Source organism: Epinephelus moara, chromosome 19, assembly GCF_006386435.1.
Source record: "Epinephelus moara isolate mb chromosome 19, YSFRI_EMoa_1.0, whole genome shotgun sequence".
In the NCBI taxonomy this organism is placed as follows: domain Eukaryota; kingdom Metazoa; phylum Chordata; class Actinopteri; order Perciformes; family Serranidae; genus Epinephelus; species Epinephelus moara.
Window position 1 is genome coordinate 10,914,532 of NC_065524.1, and position 15,112 is coordinate 10,929,643.

Consider the following 15,112-nt stretch of genomic DNA (forward strand, 5'->3'; position numbering starts at 1 on the left):
TAAGATGTTATTTGGCTTTCCAAACTTTTGTTGACCCGCACTAAGCCCAGTCAGAATGGAAGATATTCTTACTTCCAGTAACTGTCATGAGACTGGCGTTTTAGTGTTGTCAGATGGGTATGTATGACAATTCTGGAAATCCAAGCCTTAGTTTTGTTTCAAAATTACAATGTAAAGAGCAACATATGTTGTTTTACAATGTTCTGAAAGGCTGATAGACAGCACATCCATTACTTCCTGTTATTTAGCTCTCTGTTTTCTTGAGGAGGATCTAAGATGGATCTCAAGTTGGCAACTTTTCAAACATCTTATACACACAACTCTCCTAAACCCAGAGCTCTAATTAAGAAATAGTACCTAGATATTCTAAATGAAACACTACCAACAGGTTAAATCCTTGGCAGTGGTGCCCAAAATGAACAAATTGGTGGGAAGCCACCTTAGAGTGATGTTATGTTGCTGCACTTGTTTAGTTATGACAGTGATGATACCACACAACTACCTGCCAATAAAGCACTTTATGTCATCATCTGAAGACAGAGAGTGGGTGCTGTGAGGGAGAACACCCTGTGAGCTAACAGAGAAGCTAAACACTCACTGTAATTTGTTGGCTAGCCACATGATATTTGTTTTCAAAACTAGTCACAGATAAGGGTTACAAAGAACAAAATAACCTGGTGTTACTTTGCATGTTAGTGTCCCCAAGTGGCAATGATACGCAACTAACTTTCTGACCTACATAGTAAGCCAGACTTCATCAACATGGATTTTTCAGTTGTTGATGTTTAGAGTAATATTTTGAATTCTTTGAAGTGTAAATGTGTCCCTTCCTGTGCCCTAAGGACATTTTATCCTCAGGAGTCTGAGACTTGAAATAATTTAGACACAAGGCAAATCTGAGTTACACTGGATGGAATGTTTTTATCTGCTCCACGCCTGCCTTGTTGTCATACATTTTTTGTATTTATTGAACACTATAGCTCTAAAAAAATCCCTATCCCTACTAATGTTTGTTGTAATGACAAAATATGTGACTTAATTCAAGGCCAATGGAGTTCTTCTGGACACAGGTATAAACTGTATTTCTAAATAAGATAAAGTCATTGTTAGTCTTTTTTATCTATAATGATGAGAAGATAAAATACTGACTTATCCTTTAAAGTAAGATGCTACATCCTTATAATACAGAAACAGCCAGTTAATGTATTAGTTATTTACAACTTTGGCATTATCGGTAATTAATTAAACTAATTGGACTTATATGACAAGACTACAGTACATCATTAGGCAAGTTTGATTATATATTAATAGATATAGGGTTAAAGGTGCATGTGCACTGTCTGACCTGTTCTATAGAGTTGGGCTCAGGTGTGCAGCGTGTAAATTCCTCCAGTGCTATCTCAGCAGAGGTTTTCCTCTGGCGGGCCAGAGCTCGGCGTTTCTCCTCAGCACAGTGCTCCTCCAGCATGGAAAGACAAAATTCAGCCAGGACCAGCCGCAGGCGCAGCAGCCTTCGCATGGCTGCCAGTGACAGGTCACGGCCCTAGTAAGGATGACAGCGCCAGCGTGGAAAAAAAGAGAGAAAATGCACTCAGAGTTGTAGGCACACACATACAGTAGATGATAAAGGAAAATGTAACACATGCCTGAAACATGCACGGCAGTATGTGTGAGGCATGGGATGAAATCAAAGAACTCAAGTTTAAATGATAAAGACAACTCTGCAGCAGTCCATTTGATTTTCCACTTAAATGGGCTGCCAACCTGAAATCAGAAGCACCTCCTCTTTATAATATTAAAAAGTCTGACTACTATTAAAGTGGTAATCAGAAACAATCATTCTTAAGTGGCGGGTTAGGGTGCAGGAGTGGGCTGCGATGATGAGTTCACAGACAAATTGCAACTTAGATGGGATGTGTGATCAGATATTGTGAGAAATAGCAAATGAGACATTTGAGCAAAGATCTGAATGAGACTAAGAACCACTAATTTAAACAAGATAGAACTGAATATGTGATAAAAAGACAGCCAGGCTCATGAAGATGAATAAATGATTTCAGTGATTACAGCTGTTGACTCTCGTTTCCAATAAAGACTGGGTGTCACAACATACCAGGGCAGCAGCACCATCTGCTGAAAGCACACTGCTACAATCCAGCCTCAAACAGCTCAATCAAACATCCACAGACAATCTAATCAAAAACTCAATAGAGCAAGATTCTGCAGCAGGTGTGAGAGTTGTTCAATCAATCTCTCTTTCATGATTCTATCAACATGTAAATCAAGGCTGCAGCTAGTGTTACGCCCGGCACTGAAGCCCTCAGATAACCTCATCTGTATGACAGCTTGTGTAGTGTCTGGATAAAATAGGATCCCAACACCCATCTGCTGGTGACAAGTAACAGTAATGGAGGCTTTATCTGTTTGTGTCAGAACATCTCTGAGATATAAACAGTAACACACACAAATATTTGGGTAGAATATCACACAGCCAAGAACCCTGGAATATGGCAGTGGCACAACAGGGCCTTAATTTAATAACCCCATGCAGCAGCTTAATTGTGATTCGGTCAATTAGACTCTTTAGCAAATGAAATGCGGAGAGCACAAACAAAGCCTCTCTGTCATTTAGCCATAAAATGGGCTTTTCACAGGAAAATCCTTTCTTCTCTCAACACTGAAATCACTCTCAGATACTTCTGTAAATAGGATCAAACATTCTGCCATCTGCACATGTCCTTAATGGGCCAGAAAATTTAGCCAGAACTCAGCTTCTAAGCTGAGCAAATGTACTTTTTCAAAGCAATTTCTTTTTTTTTTTACAGTGAGTAATGCCTTCTCCTCAGTCCCCTGTTGCTGATGTTCATTTTCAGCCAGTCTCTTATGATCAGTGTCCTGAAAAGACACTCAGTGGAGTGGCTGTGACTGGTTAAAAGTGTGGATAATAGAAGACACAGTGTTTCTCAGAACATGTGAGAGATGAAATGCCTCCCGAGGTTTTTGAAAGGGCATCATCACAACAAGAGATGGATTTTAAAGGAACATGCATGCACTTTATTTACCTCCTCCTGTGATGGGAGCAGCCTCTGAGCATTCAGCGCCACATGTTCCTGCTCTGTAACAGCAAGCTGCATGTGGGAGAGGCCATCGAGCAGGAAGCGCTGTTTGTTTTCTGTGTGAGTAGCATGGTTGACTAGGATTCTGTAGAGCAATGTTGTTAAGGGTGAACAAAGACAGAGAAAACAAAGTACGTTTGTGTGCTTGAGACAACAAAGCAAGAGCCACTTACATGAACAGATTTGTTCTTATGTAGCAAGTGTGAGTGATTTAAAGAATTTGTGGCATTTACTAATTACTTTGTACTTAGAATTTCCTAACATACATTAAGGCTTTGAAAAAGTTTTAAAAGACTAAAGTTTGTCCCTCTGTCAAATCTAAAGACAACATCTAAAGTGTGAGATTTTAGTTACAGACAGTAAGATTTTACAAAGACTGAAGATCTTGCAGGGTCTCTATTTGCAAGACTACAACTATATTCCTTTTGAGATTATTTCCCATCCTACTCCTGGTGAAAATATTACGCCAAACTACTTTTAAGAAATATGGCATATTTCAGCACAGCAACATAGTAAGTTCAGTGTTGAAAAATTATTTTACTGCAACAGCTGCTTCAGGGTCTTTATGCCGCCCGCTGTCCAGTATCACCTTCTGTTGCACTGATAGTGTAACAACACCTGTAATATTCTCTTGTCTAAAACATCTCCATTATTGTGACGTCCCTCTGACCACCTCGTACTAGTCATGGACTGCTTTGCTTCACAAAAGACATTTTTAAAACTAAACAATCTTACTTTGTGTCAAACCATTCACTCTTCATTTGCATCACAGTACAGCGCTGCTCAAATGGAACGCAGTTGACAGCTGTACTATGGATGTTTTGTGGTTGTTTTGGGTCCACTTATACGACTACTGACACTGCTTAACATTTCTTGTGAATGAAACTTGCCCACCAACAGAGCAGAGCAGTTCAGGCTGTTGTCATGTACTGTTCGTATGTATAACTATGAAAAGTATTGCACCACATTTTGTATATAACCCATGTAATCATGAGACAGTAATTTGTGTATAACCCACTTAATCTGGAAGTGAATCACGTGACCAATAGACTGATGGGAATAAAGATGGAAGAAGTGTAAAGACCATATAAAGTCCGTGTAAGGATTCAGGTTGGTGGTGGGTTGGTCAAGGAAACACAGGGCTTTCCCAATGGAGACCAGTGTTTAGAACCATGAGAATTTTGAGTGATTTTAAGGTACATTGTCACCATGTTTCTTTATCTAAACCTAACATACGCAACTTTACATTAAGTACGTAATATCATTTTTGGGCCACCAATTTGTGAGATATCATACAAACCGTTATACGAGGATACGTTGAACAGTTATCCTTATATTGCAGCTTTAGAGGTGTTGATTTTGCTAATGCAAATCTCATGTACATGCACCTCCTCATGAACAGGTGGCATTCATCAGGCTAAAACAAGTGATTTTGATAAGTTTGTCCAGGTAAGTTTGGTGAATTCAAAAAGTAATAAAAACAGTAGGACTGTCCTGATTGTAAACTGAAAGTTTCAAAAGATGTATAAAAATGCAGTCCAAACTGAAAAGTCTGAGGCACTCCGGGGTAATATTAAAAATCCTTTAATAAGCACAGGGATATCAACGCGTTTTTGAATGAAATGTCTTTTGACTGAAAACATCAAGGAAGGTATTATCTCTTTTCATATTGTGGCAGTGTTTGCATGTCCCACACCTAAAAGTGCCTTAGGTGTGGGACATGCAAACACTGCCACAATATGAAAAGAGACAATACCTTCCTTGATGTTTTCAGTCAAAAGACATTTCACTGCCGCAGTTTTGCTAATTGTAACACTACAGTGTTACAATTATTGTATTATTATAATACTATACTAAAGACTATATTAAAGACATTTCATTGCCGCAGTTTTGCTAAGTGTAACACTACATATGTTGTCTATTGACTGGAGTGTGAATGTGGCTGCACAAAAAGAAAGCCCAAAGAAAGACTGGCTGAACACAAATACGCCATACGAACTCAAAACCCAAACTACCCTATGGCCCAACATTACAAAACTGCTGGTCACACCAGTCCTGACACTTTAAAATGCATGGCCATTGAGGTAGTCCCCAGTAGCCTAAGAGGAGGGGACAGACTGAAACGCCTCCTACAGCGTGAGACTTTTTGGATTTACACATTGAAGGCCACTGCTCATCCTGGTCTCAATGAAGAGATAGACTTTTCTCCCTTCTTGTAATATTGCTGTTAATAATTGTTTTCTGTTACAGGTATTAATATGTTTAACTATATGGACTACTCAATATATTTAAAGTGACAGGAATTATTTGTTTATTTGCAGGGTCACATGGATCATTCAGTCACTGTAGTCTCTGTTATGAAATGTTAAGTCTAAATATTTCATATATCATCATTTTGAATTTGCAGTACGATTTTGTCTCCCTTAATTTAGTCTCTCTGCCCTTCTGCTTATTGTAGACAGCCTTTTTTGGCACTGAGTATATTTTGTGGGTTTTCTTGACGTACCAATGGCCTTTTACATATGTACTGTGCTGACTATCTTGTGATAGTTGTCTATGTATACTCTGCTTGACAACCATTTTATGATGTTTTAACTTTGGTGTTGTACTTTTCCTACCTGTCTCTACTTGTGGTCGTATTTTGAACGGCTGGTCACAGGTTCCTTTGATGCTGTTTTTTTTATATATTTCTGCATCAATGTCTTGTCATCCTTTATTGTTGAAACCTGACAGTCACATGTGTATAAATTTTGTATTTGTATTTTTCATTATTCTGACGACTGCTGTGATTCACACATAGTCATGCAATTGTTGTCATTTATACATTTATTTACTTATTTTCTTTCTGTTTTCAGCATAGGCTGTTTGATCTGTCACATGATCCAGTCACATGATCTTTCACACATTCCTAAAGTGATTTAAACACCTGTTTGTAATTTGACTGGCTCATATCCTGATGAAGACTCGTTGAGTCGAAACGCGTTGATATCCCTGTGCTTATTAAAGGATTTTTTTTGAACATCTTTTGAAACTTTCAGTTTACAATCAGGACAGTCCTACTGTTTTTATTACTATTTCATTCCCTGTCTTTGAAGAGCACCTGAGCGGTTTTTTTGTCTCTTGACAATTTTGACCCAGTGCAGCACTCACTTTTTTTCTTTTTTGGTGAATTCAACTTTGAACACTCAAATGAATAAGGCCTCACAGAAGAAAGTAAAAGAGAACGTGTTCTTGCATGAGGCCTATTGTGTGTGACTTTGCTGTAGGTGTAAAGAGAAGAATGAAATTATTCTTTAGTTTAACTATTATGTGCTAACTTTCAAGATTTAATTAACAAAGCTATCTACATGCACCTTTGTAGACTAAAAAAATATCTGCATACAGCATATAGTGGGGTTTAAAGGAAACATTCAAATGTGGAGTAACTCCTGACTGACTAACCTCAGACCACATGCATACTCTGCATGAGCATCTGCTGCGTGTTCTTTACAGCTGAGTTTAGTGAAACCACTGGCACATTCTTTGAGTGTATCACAGGCGTCCATTATCCTCTGAATGGCCTCGGTGCTGAGTGTCTCTCCAGGTTCACTATCACCAACAGCACATATACATTCAATGGCACCTCTAGAACACAAAACAATACATCCCATTAGACCAGGATTACATGTCGGCCCATTAAAGTTTTAGTGCCTAAAACAGGTTGCAAACCCTTATAAAGTAGTGTGGATCACAGGTTTTACAAAGATGGTTTAATGTAAGTGTAGGAAAGACAGTGGAACTTTTAAAATACTTATGTAAAAGTGATAGAAATATTAATCAAAGGCAACACGGTGATAAAGGTCATCTTAATCAGAAAAAAATTATACTAGCAGGTTTGACAACAAAAGTTTGGGGTTACCTCATGTCTAATGAGGTGATGAAGAATGTGAGTTCTGGGACTCGGTTTACCCGCTGCTCCAGAAGCAGCTTTAGAGTCCCACAGCCTTGGTTTATAATGTTCTCAACCTGTGAAAGAAAAAAAGGCATGATGGGAAAATTAGTCACTACAAAAAATAGTAAATGTACCATCGAGGATTCTATACCTTGGAGTGTGCATCTTTGCCTCTCTGGCCCACTACAGCTCTGACCTTGGTGAGGACGAACTGGTACCAGAACTCCTCACCCCCCCCCAGGGGTGGGGCTTTGTCCAGCAGGATCAAAGCCTGGGCATAGTTCTGCTCTTCACAAGCGAGATTGGCCAGACTGAGCAAACTTCTAGCTGTTGCTTTCTGGTCTCCAAGCTCCTAAACAAGGGACATTGAAAAAGAGAGTTATAAACGAGTGGAAAATTAGCAGAACAATTACAGTAAATACTTCTAATGATTTAGTGGTCATAAATTATTGGCCTATAACTAGTGTATCAGTTTTGATTATACATAGTAGGCTAACATTTTCTTTAGCTTAACTACAGAAACAATTTGATGTATAAAGATGTGTACAAGGTTCAGGCTGGTATGCTGAGATGGTAAAACAATATTGTTTTTGAAAATTCAGTGTGAGCAAAATTAATTCTGACACTGTGGTCTACTTCTGTTTCAACTCACCATAGCCACAAAGTGGGCCTCAGCCAGCAGCTGCCTGGCTGGTTGAAACAGCCCCATGCTGAGGCAGACCTCAGCTTTGTCCAGCCAGATGTCTTGAGCATGCACATCCATACTCTGCTGCTCAGACACAGCCTTCTCATCCACCTTAACTTTCTAAAAAATCACCAAAAAAACAGGACAATTCACTTTTTTGTCTAAATTGACACTGTAAACAGGTAATATATATTTTAAAGCTGTCAACCTGTTAATAGTTTGAGTACATGCAAGACATACAGTACTGTATGCACAAACATCATCCAGGAAAGGGCCACATACATAGGTGCAAAAACACACACATACATTGCCATGAGAGGGAATGGGTGCAACGCCAAAGAAAACCTTTCTTATGTGCTCTGTTAGGGTTTTAAAGCTTTAAAGTGTGTGTAGTTGATGTGAAAGTCACTCATTAACAGGCTAGAGTACTGTACAAGGAGAAGAACAAGATAAGTTATAACCATTATTAACTATCATAAAATATCATCTGATTATCTCACATATCTGACTTGAGAGTTAAGACTCATTTTAATTTTATGAGACAAGTAATTTGACTGCAGTAAACCTCATTTATTAGTCCACCATCACTCAGTATAACATCATAAAAGTACTAATTGCAGCATATAGTAAACATCCTTCATCAATATAATTCACTTATGAGCACTTGCCAATCATCCATCACCTCTTAAACTTGTAAATCCTTATGAATGTAGAGCACCTGAAGCAAAATTAAAAACATAGACATATTCATTTTGTGAGAAGCAGGCCTGACCTGACTGTAAGCTTTGTGAAGGCCTCTCTTCTCCTGTGAAAAAGCAATGGCTCTGTGGCACCTGGAAACAAGAACATAATATCATCATAGGTTATAAAGGAAAAGGAACAAACAGTTGAGATAACATACCCCATCTGTTCTTGTTCTTGGATTCTACACAGATTCAGGAGTTTTTCCTGATATGGTGAAAGTGTCTCCAAACCCAGCTGACGACAGGTCCTCACAATTCTAATGAAGGAAAAGAAAGAACAATAAACACACAAAGTTACTAAATAAAATGTAATTATTAAGGGTTAATAGGCTTTCTGAAGTAGCCAGTGCAGCCCAAGTTGATGCTCATCAGTTTCCCACTTTTTTACACATTATTCTTGCATATGCTGCTATCCTTCCCAAGACTCATAAACAGACTTAAACATGTCAAATCCATGGAGTTTACCCCTTTAACTGATCAGAGTTCTTACCTTAGTCGGTAGAGGTCAGAGAGGCTCCTCCTGTCCAAAAGATCATGAGCAATGGTCTCAGCTAGATGCATTATGGGCAGGGTCAGGTGGTTGAGTGAGAATGAGTGAAGCTCTTTTTCCAGCAGGTTGAGATAAAACAGGCTTTGAGTCTACAGCCAAACCAACAAAGGGGGAAAAAGAAATAAATATCAGATTCCTACAAACAATGTAAATATTAAAACTATCCACTGTTTATCGGAATAGGATAGGATTGGACCTGTTTGCACCATTCCCTAATTAAATAAATCCAACCTCATCACATACTTCCATCCCATTCTGGTGGTAGATCCATAAATGAATTACAACACATATAAAATTCTGAATACTGAGGTTTAACCCTCTTACAACATCTTAATTGAACCCACACAGATTACATACCAACCAATGACCAACAAATGACAGCTTCTTAGAGTGACACTGATACCAAGTCAAGGCTTCTGGCAACTGAGCCTGTAAACCCACATAAGCAGCAGATACAAACTCTGCTGTGTTGAAAACAAGACTGAAATCAGAGACAATACCACACAAGGTAGATGTCTGTGACACTGGGAAAAATGTGAAGGAGAGCCAGGTGGTCTTGCCTGCTTTGTAATGCTGTGTGTGTTGATACAGTGGGGGTTACTGTTGGTTCTGAAGATCTGCCTGGCCTGGTCAGGACAGGCATAACGAGCCCAGTCCTTTGGAGTGGAAGGAAGTACCAGATCCAAGACAACAGGTTTAGGTCTCTCTTCTGAAGGGGGAGGCTTGAAAAACAAAAAACAAAACACAAAACAGAGGTAAGGGACAAGACACAAACACGACACAGAATTGATATTCTGTTTTTATTACGAGTGTGAACTGAGCCTTACTATTTTTCTTTTCATCATACAGACACACAGATACAGTTATTGACAAGGCAAGTATAATTCTTAAAAGTAAATATCTAGTACAGTACTCTAGTACACTTTACTAGAACTTGTGTAAATCAACAACATTATGAATCAAACTTGAGCTATAGGACCTACATCTTTTGCTTTTTTGCCTTTGCCCTTGTCTTTGCCTTTTTTGGATCCTGCAGAGGCAGGATGCTGGGGTGGCTGGCTCTTTGCCATTTCATTGGAAATCGCACAACACACTGCCATGGACACCTGGAGGGACAAACAGCACACAGAGAGGCATACTCCTACTCAGCTTAAACAAAATTTGCATTTGAAGAGAAATACCTCATCCTCACTGACAAAGTTGAGTAATAGGTGTGTTGGTGGTAAAGATGCAGTACCTGCCATATTTGAAGAACAAAGATGTAGGCTCTGAGTAGGTTGAGCTGGTGCTCAGGTGAAGCTTTGTCTGCCATGACAGCAAGCAGAGTGTGTGCTCGCACCAAACTGTCAAGGCGTTGCACCTCCTTCAGATTCAATAAACTTTGTATTGGTAACAAGCTCTGGACTCCCACCAGGGACTCACATTTCACTGAGCTCAAATCTCTTTTTTTGGACTCATCCGCTGGTGGAAAGATAACATAATAACATTTACTATGACAAAGAGTTTAACAGGAAACAAGACAGATAGATACAATCTGTAAATATAATTTAACAGCATCTTTAAAATTTAAGTGTTTGAGTTAGGGGTTTACAAATAATGGTTTGGAGGTTAGGTGTTCACAAATAAAGCCTATAATACAGAGGCACATATCTCTGAAATGAGTTTCCACTCTTCTTTTGAGCGTTCAGTTTGTCTCTCAGGGAGTAGTTAATAGGGCTCATAGCAGGAGACTAAAAACACTTCTCACAGCAGCCTTTTAAATAGTGCGTTGCTATTCTCAGTGGATACCCACGTGTGATGTTGAGAAATCAGTGTCTTTGTCCAGTCAGTTCCTTTTCCTCTGAACAATATTTGCTTAGTTTAATGTTTACACGGGGTAACAATTGAAAGTACAAACACTGAATTCCATTGCTGATGCAACTATCAAAAACTGTGGCAATGGCTCTTTTCTGGATCTAACAGATCAGAAGGTACTGTATTCCCCTTAGACTAACACAGTGTAAAACTTCAGGGATGCCATTGAACAAAAGTACACAAGCACATGTGTTCATATGAAACCATACACACAAACTGAATCCATACAGCAAAAAAACCCTGAGATGTCTGTTTCATGCCCACATACTCTCAAGGGTAATTCTCAGAATCTGTCAACTAGTGAGATTCTAGTTAGATAATTTGATAAACTAACTGGTCATTCACACAGTTCTGTCTTAAATGAAATTAAAAAAAGATGAGCCAATAAGTTCTACCTGCTCTTTCTGTCTGTTCAGTTTTCGAGTGCAGAAGGATGTCTATGGCCCATTGAACCTGGTGTTGGGCATCGACTTTGGGGAAGTCGTGACAGTACAGCCATTCTCCAAACTCCAGCAGAAGGCCGACCTTCTGCCACTGAGTCTCTTCACTCTATTTACAAGTGGCAACACAAATACAAAAGGCAATCACATGTTACATCTTTTTTTCTTTTTGATTTTGTTTGATAGTTGATGGGAAACAATACTGTATATGGCCTGGATGAAAGGACATCTTTGGATGGTATAAAAGATTTTTTTCATCCTAAACCTAACTATTAACTATGAAATCATAGGACTGCCATAAAGAAGAATAAGAAAATAAATATATATAGAGTAATAAATAAATAAATTAATTAATACATTACAAAAAAGAATCTAATAATATAAAACAAAAAATAAATACATAAAAATGTTAAAATATAAACAGAAATAAATAAATATGAAAAAATAAAAATGATTACCAAAAAATGAAACATGAAAACATGAATCTCATTTTGCTTTATTTTCATATTTATTTTTTCATTTATTTCTGTATATGCATATTTTTATAAATATATATTTATTTATCTATTTTTGTAAATTCTTACTCTATTTTTTTGTATATATATTTTCCCTAATACTTATACTAAACGTAACCAAACTTAGAAGCTCTCCCGTATTCCAGGCCACAGCAAGGGCACTTGGAAACACAGATGCAATGATGTGAAGGCGCCACATGATGGTGCTAAAGACTTTACTAGAAATATTGCCTTTGCTCAGTGCAAAAGACTACACAGGAATTAAAATGATGCACTTCATGACTTAAATTTTTGAGTGTGACGGATTTCAATATGTCCTATTTGCAGGAATCTGCTGACATGTCAAGTTTGGGTGATGATGTGAAAATGGTGCCAGAGCAGAGGTATTACCGACAGAGAGGTGATGGATTTCTGGTAGCAGGCAAGTTGCTGGGTTACACTGCCAGCACATAGTGCCACCTGGCGCCACGTAAATGAACAGCACCGCTCTCCTTCACCCTCTAACGTCTCCATGTCCGTCAGTACATTTTCCCCCAGGCGTGCTTTTACCAGTATTCGGTGTTTCAGCAGAGTTCTGATAAAACACAGAGGACAATACATTTACTGTCTGTCTCTCTTCGTCTCCAGTCCTTCTCATTAATGTCCCCCAGCCTCCCTTCAACAGTGTTACTTTTCTTTACTCACAGCCGGTGTTCAGTGCGAGGCATGTCTCTTATAGCTTGGTCCAGCAGCTGAAGAGCACCTTTCCAGTCTGATTTATCAATGTGGATGTGGAGCAAGAAATTGTAAATGGCTGCTCTCAGGGTCAGGTCGTCTTTATCTACTAACAGAGGCACATACATAGATACACAGAAATGCATAATAGATGACTGTAATGTAATTTAAGCAAATGTGTATTCATAACGTGTTTGCTGTCAAAAATAGCCCATCCAAATGAAAAATGCCAACGATTAGTTGTGTATCATGGAATGAATAACATTTTTTGTTCCGTCCATTATTCACAAAGTAGAGGTACACAGGAAACCAATAAGCAGCAACCTCTGGGGCTGAAAAATGAAGCCAATCAGGAAGTAGCAAAAACTGCAGTTCCTCTAATGGCCATTTGAGGCTGGCTCCAAAGACCCCCATGTTAAAATGTCTAACTATGAAGCAGAAATAAACATATTTACAGTCTATTATACAAAACTGCTTTGGTCTCTATAGCTATTTCCCCCTTTCAGTACAACTTTATATAACTCACACATTTAAATATTATTAAAGCTTAAAGTTATGGATAGCAAAGGGTGTGGCTGCTTTGAATGACAGGTGGTCTGTCTACAACCACAGTAATGTTGGTTAGGTAACACAACTACAGTGTAACCACAGATTCACAGAGTATAGCTGTAGCTGATGCTATTTCAGTGCGTTTTCAGTTCGTAGAAGTTAATTGTTGATATTTTGTTCACCTAAAAAACGTCTTGTTCAGCAATTGGTTGCACTGAAAGACCTTCTGAAGAGTCGAGTATTATGTTTTTTTCTGGTAAGTGCATTTTGTTTTAATGGTTTTAAGCCTGTTCTTGTCATTAGCAAAAATTAGCTTTCACATTAGTATTATCCCAGTCACCCATATTAAATTCACTGTGCTAACCAAACTAGGAGCTAACATAAGCTCCACCCTGTTGCCCAAATATGGTATCTTCTGGCTCCAAAATTCAAACATAGCTACAGCCAGAATGCCTCACTTGACGAATCTAAACGGGAGTCCCAAAATCAGTGGGTGACATCACGATAGATATGTTTATTACTTTATACAGTCTATGGAAACCAATCAGCTCCATAACAGGACGCAAAACCAAACATCAAGCCATATGCAAAATCTCAGAAAGGAATTTCACAGCAGAACCACATCAGAGTCTTTTTATGACTCACCTGTTGCTTCATGTTTACAACTCCCAAGAGGCAATGCTGTCGAGGCCAGCAAGCCCTTCACTTTGCCATGTTTCTGAAATAAAAAGGGAAAGGATTAATACTTAAATCACTACAAGGGTGAGAGGAGAGTGTTGCTAGTAGTGGTGGATGGTTGGTTGTAGTCAAAGCCTACTGATGTACAGTATCAGATGAATTGCTATCTGACCTTGCCCTGTACATCACCCTGCCCTCTTATCTGTAAATCCCCCTCCACACCCAGAGCCTGCAACATTCCTGGTTTCACTTTTACGGGTGAGGTCGTCATTTTTGATGTTCACATTTGAGTTCCAATACAGGAAAAAAACATCACTTCGAGCCGGTTAAGACAAGACGCAGTTGTGTGGGACGGCTTGTTCCTGTTTATTGTGGGTTGCAGCACTACTAAACAGTATGAAGTTGGAAAGAACACCACGGATAAACATTCTGATTTCTCACATACTGTAAGCTGCTTTTAATTATAGATTTTGAGTTATTTTGCATTTGAACAAGTGTTTATCCCGCTGGCTGGATTGCTGTCCACAGGCAGCACTATGGAGATGTTTTCTCACACTTCTCTCCTGTAGCACCCCTGAGAAAATGTTACGTCAATTCTATCATTAATTAAATATGACTAATCTACCACTTTGCAGTCTATTTGACCCAGCAACCAAACTAAAGTTGTTGAAAACAGCAAAACATGAGCCATCCAACAGCTGAGTCTTATGTGCATATACCACATGGGCACAAGTGCCCCCACTAAGTCACTAGTTCGATTCCCAAATGGCCAAACCATTTGCTGCATGTCATTCCCTTACTGTGTTTCCCCACATTTCCTGTATCTCTCCACTATCAAAAAAAAAAGGCATTAAATGCGCAAAATATATTCTTAAAAAAACAGAGCATGACAGGTCAGTTTGGCTGTCATTCAGTTCTTGTTTTGCTCACTTGCACTTCATGTTGTTGCTAGAACTTTTTTTGGCCAAACTTTTGTCCTGTCAGCAGTTGGTATGATTAAAAATTGAACATGTTGGAGACTTATCTGATGCCGGGGCTGGGAAGGGAGTGGGACATTTCCCATAACAGAGGGGCAGACTCTGTGTTTCTGTGGTTTCCCTTGTTGCTGTGCTGCTTTATTGCTCCTACTTAGGAGTTAAGTTGCACCACTAATAATGCTTACCTGTTAAACATAACACAATTGCAAAAAGGTAGTTGTGTGCTTTCCTATATTAAAGACAGGTGGTGAATAAAAATAGAGTATCTGCACACTGAATTAAAGCTCCCAAAATCTGTATGAGAAAATGCTGTACTTCTCTTGCACATTTTGCAGTTTTTATAACTATTGAAACTATTTT

At 38.7% G+C, this 15,112-nt stretch overlaps 1 protein-coding gene across 1 annotated transcript in view; it reads right to left on the reverse strand.

The window, feature by feature from the left end:
* The window catches only part of LOC126406622 (cilia- and flagella-associated protein 46), an 80,003-nt gene that overhangs the window by 32,160 nt on the left and 32,731 nt on the right, over positions 1 to 15,112 (reverse strand). Inside the window, exons 25-40 of the mRNA XM_050071034.1 lie at positions 13,743 to 13,815; positions 12,519 to 12,654; positions 12,225 to 12,408; positions 11,275 to 11,428; positions 10,263 to 10,486; positions 10,009 to 10,131; positions 9,586 to 9,747; positions 8,966 to 9,114; positions 8,634 to 8,732; positions 8,505 to 8,565; positions 7,700 to 7,852; positions 7,199 to 7,399; positions 7,015 to 7,121; positions 6,558 to 6,740; positions 3,063 to 3,201; positions 1,346 to 1,543 (exon numbers count right to left, since the gene is read on the reverse strand). Coding sequence (XP_049926991.1) covers positions 1,346 to 1,543; positions 3,063 to 3,201; positions 6,558 to 6,740; positions 7,015 to 7,121; positions 7,199 to 7,399; positions 7,700 to 7,852; positions 8,505 to 8,565; positions 8,634 to 8,732; positions 8,966 to 9,114; positions 9,586 to 9,747; positions 10,009 to 10,131; positions 10,263 to 10,486; positions 11,275 to 11,428; positions 12,225 to 12,408; positions 12,519 to 12,654; positions 13,743 to 13,815 — 2,346 coding nt within the window. The remainder of the gene's footprint in view (positions 1 to 1,345; positions 1,544 to 3,062; positions 3,202 to 6,557; positions 6,741 to 7,014; positions 7,122 to 7,198; positions 7,400 to 7,699; positions 7,853 to 8,504; positions 8,566 to 8,633; positions 8,733 to 8,965; positions 9,115 to 9,585; positions 9,748 to 10,008; positions 10,132 to 10,262; positions 10,487 to 11,274; positions 11,429 to 12,224; positions 12,409 to 12,518; positions 12,655 to 13,742; positions 13,816 to 15,112) is intronic.